The 6,100-nt window shown below is 33.6% G+C and overlaps 1 protein-coding gene across 1 annotated transcript in view; it reads right to left on the reverse strand.

Moving 5' to 3' along the window:
* Positions 1 to 2,756: 2,756 nt before the first annotated feature.
* LOC105559758 (contactin-like) overlaps positions 2,757 to 6,100 on the reverse strand; it is an 11,592-nt gene continuing 8,248 nt past the window's right edge. Inside the window, exons 4-8 of the mRNA XM_012008306.1 lie at positions 5,574 to 6,046; positions 5,178 to 5,456; positions 4,512 to 4,955; positions 3,646 to 4,361; positions 2,757 to 3,437 (exon numbers count right to left, since the gene is read on the reverse strand). Of these exons, the coding sequence (XP_011863696.1) occupies positions 2,964 to 3,437; positions 3,646 to 4,361; positions 4,512 to 4,955; positions 5,178 to 5,456; positions 5,574 to 6,046 (2,386 nt within the window). The 3' untranslated portion in view covers positions 2,757 to 2,963. The remainder of the gene's footprint in view (positions 3,438 to 3,645; positions 4,362 to 4,511; positions 4,956 to 5,177; positions 5,457 to 5,573; positions 6,047 to 6,100) is intronic.

Here is a 6,100-nt window from a genome sequence, read left to right on the forward strand (position 1 = left end):
CAATAAGTATAATTACTAGTAAAATGTATGGCAAAATTTAAGAATTAAAAATTCTTATAAAATTCTTTGAAATGTGTTGTCCCACGATTATATGATTTTTAGGCTAAATTTTGAAAGAAACTTCTCTCCATGTAGATAACAAGATAGAAAATACAGAATTAATATTGAACGGGTTTTTGGACTATCATTAAGCGCAGTAAAAAGTAAAAATTTTATGCATCTATATAGGAATATGTTTAATATATGTTTCTGCAATACAATGCATTTGCGATAGTACATAAAAGTAATGTATAATTTATGTATATGTAAAATTGGAGAAGTTGATCTTACTACTATGCCTCCTATCTTCTGATCGAGCAATCAATATCGGTAACCAGGGTACGTATTATGGAATTTTTCGGAATGAATTTCGATCAGAATTATTTTGATTTCCCCCAGAAAACACAATAGAAATCTAGGAAATAACTAAATAATTCCGATTTGTACTTTCGTGTCATTTTGATAATTTTTTTTATTTATATTGCAAAAAGGGTCAATTATACATATATAATTATATATATATATATATATCCGTTTTGGGCGTCACTCTTTATCGAGGAATAATCAGCATAAGAAATAAAATCACCTATTCTGTAAGCTATTATATTTATAGTCTAATTCGGAGTATTAATTGAAATTTTGATAATTCACGTCAGAATTATTAAAGTTAGAAGTATTAGAATAATTTAGTGATTAACAAACACGTTGAAGTGTTGTCAAAATTAGTCGAGTGTTCATTCTTAATTAACTTAATTTTGTATACATGGACGGAAAATTACGTTGCTGTTTACATTAGCACGTTACGTAATTCTTACTTGTTATATTGGGTCATTCCATAAAATGCAACATAAAAGAAGTTTAATTTATTCTCTAGCTTAAAATCAATAGACTTTTATCACAAAGAAATTGAAAATTTATCACAAAATGGAAAAAATGTAAGTTGAATATACATTATAGATAAAAATAAAAATGTCCAACTTATTTTACTTTGAAAATATCTCTACAAAAACCGTATTACTTATGATATGATCCAATATTTGTCATTAACGTGTACATATATAATATGAATAATTCTTAAACATTATTAGCAAATTATAGCATACATATATATTTAACTCATTAAGTCCTAGAAGTCCCCTATGTGCTTTTGTTTTAAATATTTGTAACGTGAGTTCTATAATACAAATGTTTAAATCGCAATTGATATTTAGAAGTAAAATGAATTGCTCTTACTAAAAATATAGAATAAATCGACGTAAATATTATTTGAGTAATCTATGACAAAAATTTCGTTCCAAAGAGGTAGACGAAATTATTTATTAGTTGAATTTGTATTTGTCAACTAAAAAATAGCGATCACTTACTTTTTGTTACTTACACTTCCTACCTTTATTATATCTTACTTTTTCAGGTCATCCCACGTAACAAACTAGATTTTCAAAGAGAGCAATTCTTTTACTTCTAAATACAATTTTGGTTAAAAAATTTTGATTAAGATCACAGTTACAAATATTTAAAATAGAAGAGCGGTTAGAAGTTTCCTAGGACTTACAATGAATACTGTTAATATCGAATATATGTAGTTCTGTGTTTTCCTATTCAAAATTTGTAATCTTCTATTTCACTTTTTATCTCGTTAGATAAAAAATGGCATCAATATAAATATTTATTATCAATTTTTGCTTTTGTTTTTAACAAGTAAACTGTTTTATATGTAGTACAACTTTATACATTATAAAGTGAAACGTATTCATATATTTTTTATAAACTGCTGATTTAATAATCATCTGTGTAAAAATTCAACGTGTATGATATATTCCAAATTATTTTGCTTATTTCGGAAATATAACTGTAGAATGAGGTAGAGTTGTCTTACAGTTACAAATTACGAAGTAGAGACTGGGCAATTTTCTAAACAAAAAATCGACTAATTGAAATTATAATACTTACGAGTTTCATAAGAATGAAATAAGACAATAAGAAAAAAAGTATACGTACATTTGTATAAATATAAAAAAAATTTTGCACATGTATCAAATACTTTGTGTGTATATGTATATATACATATGTGTAAATGTATAAATGCACAATTAATTAGCTAATAAATGCTAATGTTATTTGTGAGCTTTAAAATAAAGTCTATGCCAAAAATGTATATTATATAATAGATATACATACATATATGTATTATGTATGTATGTACATGAGAGATATCATAGATAAATAGTGTATTCTTTTGGCTTATTGAATAAAAATTAAGCTCATTGTATATCATTCTGCACGACGTTAGATCAATCACAAATGATCAGTCTTCTTTCAGTCTTCTTATAGAAATAGGATTCCTTTTAAAATTTGTGGAAGAACTTAAGTGCTAAGGTATATCAATGTTAAAACCCTGAGAACACAGAAGCATCTAGGAGTTACACGGCACCCTCAATCGGGTTTAATAACATCCGTAGTTAAGGGGCTGGCCAATCACTGTCATTCCATTCCTCTGAGGAATAATTGTGGTTGACCAGTTTTATAACTACAGATGTCATTAAACCCGATTAAGGGTGACGTGTAAATATAGTCTTATAGGTCTCTATCATCAAGGTCCGGTTTTACCAACATCGCTTAACCTTAGGCTTAGCTTAATTCGTACTCTGGCTCTTTCCCACTGTTACTTTAGAAGGAGACAAACATGAATTAAACAAAGATTAAAGTTAAGCGACGTTTGGTGAAACCGGGCCTAAGTAGCACTAGCGAGTAGTAACAATATTAATTTTTCATCTATCAAGGATTAATCTATCAGATCACAAGATTACTTCATTAGGTATAAAGGCCTTAAAGCATCTCATTAAATCTCATTTAACATCTGTTTTAGTTTCCATTAAATTGTTTAGCTTTCCTGTTTAAAAAAACCGTACAAAATTATGGTTATTTTATACTATACTACCGCAGATTCGTACAAACATAAAGAAAACTATTCCTAGAACGACATCTAAGATCTTGTTTCCAGCGCTACTCCTGAAGGCTGCGACGTCGCCCATTTGGAACTGATTGGTAGGACTAGACATCCGACCGTCGCCGCCCTTGCTGAATGCAAGCACTCTTAGATTGTACCACTTGCCTGGACTCAGATTCTTGATGTAAGCTTCTAGCTTGGAACCACCTGATATGATTGTGTCGTTTGCTGTACTCATATCTCGATCAGTCTCCCATACACGGATTTTGTATCCGATCAGCGGCTCTTCCTCCAGGCTCGGTTGTACATAACGCCAGACTACTCTCACCGTTGACGGGTTTATATCATATATATTCACAGATGACGGCGGTTTCTGCGGTGGCTTACGATAAGTTCGCTCTAGGTACCGTTCGCTCTCCGGACCTTCTCCAGCGGAGTTATAGGCCATTACCTTTAAGAAATTCATGATCCTCATTTAAATCTTTTATTCATAAATTTGTCAATGTAATTTAATTATCTCTCTGTTTGTATATTTGTTAAATAATTAATAGTACATGTAATAAATATTTTAAATTGACTTTGCAATTGGATTTTTCAAATTGTATATTCTTAGTAGATGTTCATGTAGAGATACAAATCAAAGATTTTTCACTCTTTACCTTCACGTAATAATATGTATCTGGCTGTAGTCCAACGACTAGTGACCACGGAAGAATGGTACGTGACAAATAATAAGTAGCGCCTTCCTCGTCGCTATTCTTTTTCCAATACTTAATTCTGTGACCGATCAGCTTGCCTCGTATAATGTCACGAGTCTGTTCAATTGGTATCCAGCTGACGTTCAAGCTGGTACTATTGTAACTCATGGCGAACACTTGCTGCGGCGCAGCCTGCGGCATATCCTCTGCGCTATACACTGTCTCAATTTTAGATACTGGACCCTCACCAATTGAATTAATCGCTTGTACTCTTACTTCGTATTCCGTATAATAATAATTCGATGTGACCGGTACGACACTGCTACCGATATTGCCATATTTTTGTAAGGACAATGACTGAAACTCTGTGTGAACTCCTTTGCGACGCCAGAATATCTTATAATATATTCCAGGACCGTTCTGATAAGATGGACTGAGAGGTTCCCATGTAATTGTGAGGTCTCCGAATTTTCCTCCACCACCGCTGATATTCGACGGTGCTTTCATAGGTTTGTCAGACAAAGTTGTGTATTGAGGTGAGGGAGTTGACGGTGGGCCGTAACCAAATTCATTAAAGGCAAGCACACGGAACGCATACGTATTATACGGATATAAAACATTTTTTAGCAATGCCTCTTTTCGGCCGACGTATCTATCTATCTCGATAGCCGTAATATCTAAAAGCAATTACGTACGTGAAGTAAAGCTACACAGAGAAAATGGTTATAGAAGTCTTTGAACATTTAACTTAAAATGGCGAGCGTATTGGAGAAATCATAATTAATAAATGTGAATTATTTCTATAAGAAAACAAAGGCAAAACTTACTTTCTATAAGAGGAAACCATGTGCGATTCGCGCTTGTTTGCGCGCTGATTGTGTACATAGTTATCGGTTTGCCGTTCGGGGCACCATCGGTCCACCGTAATGTGACTGAATATTTGCCGATAGTCGCAATCTGCACTCCACCAGGTGAACCCGGTGGTCCATGCACGAACAAAGTAAGCTTGCTCGATATTTCGCCAATAGCGCTTCTCAAGTTACATCCGTACTCTCCGGCATCAGTAAATGTGGCACTTGTAAGCTCCAGATATCCACCATCAATACGTAATCGTGGATTATACTGTAAGTCACGGATGTGCATGCCATTATAGGTCCAAATATATGCTACTTCCAATATTCCGTCTGTTTCGGCTAAACAGCGCAATGTCAGATTATGATTGCAGTTCAGAACTCTCTGTGGCGGCAGTCTGTGAATAAATTGTGGTTTACCTGCATGAACAATATAATTCGTTAATTAGCCGCTATATCTAAATCAATTGTTATCTATATGGCAATTCCAAATTTTTACCATAATATCATCGTACATAAATGATAAATATCAAAGATTCACTTTGACAATCTACACAATTTAATACGTTCTGTTAATATTTCGTTGCATTAATATTTCTTGCAAATTCAAGATTTCACGGAGTGTCAAAATAATTGACTTACGTAGTACGATTAATCGTCCGCGAGTTTCATCGTAGCCATATTCATTTTTCGCACTACACACGTATGTTCCCTCATCGTCTCGCGACACTGGACTGATAATAAGATTTCCACTTTCAAGAATTGTTCGTCTACCGCCTGATTCGAACACATTCCCATCTTTCTTCCAAACAAATTTTGGCATAGGTGCAGCCTCAGGCTTGCATACAATTGTGACACTACCACCTTCAACCGTATATGTTTCAGATTCCATAGGCTGTTTTTTGAAAGAAGGCCTCAATGCTGAAATATCGAATAAGTGTTATATAGTAATGCTTTACGTAATGACACGGTGAAAATGATGATCTATTATTTTTATTATTACTGTGTAGTTGGATATTGGGAGATATAAATACTCACACAAGACCCTAAGTTGTGCCGATGAATATCTTGTTTTTAACTGATTTTCAGCGCGGCACTGATACATAGCCTGATCCCTTTTAGGATCCAAACGTCGTATATTTAGTACATTATCTTGTATAGTATAACGATCTCTATCTTCACGCGGTAGAGTATATTTATTCAAAAGTTCTCCGTTTCTATACCAACTGTAAGTTACATCTGGTACCCCGAATGCTTCGCAGGTCCAAATTAAATCCGCCCGATTATCCATGTGCTTGTCAACTAAAGGAATGGTAAAATTAGGCGCCGCTTGTACGGTCAGTCTCACGGAATTTTCAATGGATAATCTGTTGTTATGCACTCGGCAAACATATTCGCCTTGATCCTCCACGCGTACACGTGGTATTATCAATACCCGATTGTAATTTACTATTTTTGCTCCATGCGGCAAATCGGAACCCTTTCTTATCCAACTGTACTTAGGAACAGGGCTGCAGAAATTAATTATTATAATTACAAGATCCATATATCTTTGCACATATATA

Source organism: Vollenhovia emeryi, unplaced genomic scaffold, assembly GCF_000949405.1.
Source record: "Vollenhovia emeryi isolate VEMERY1.0 unplaced genomic scaffold, V.emery_V1.0 DF939255.1, whole genome shotgun sequence".
NCBI classification, from domain to species: domain Eukaryota; kingdom Metazoa; phylum Arthropoda; class Insecta; order Hymenoptera; family Formicidae; genus Vollenhovia; species Vollenhovia emeryi.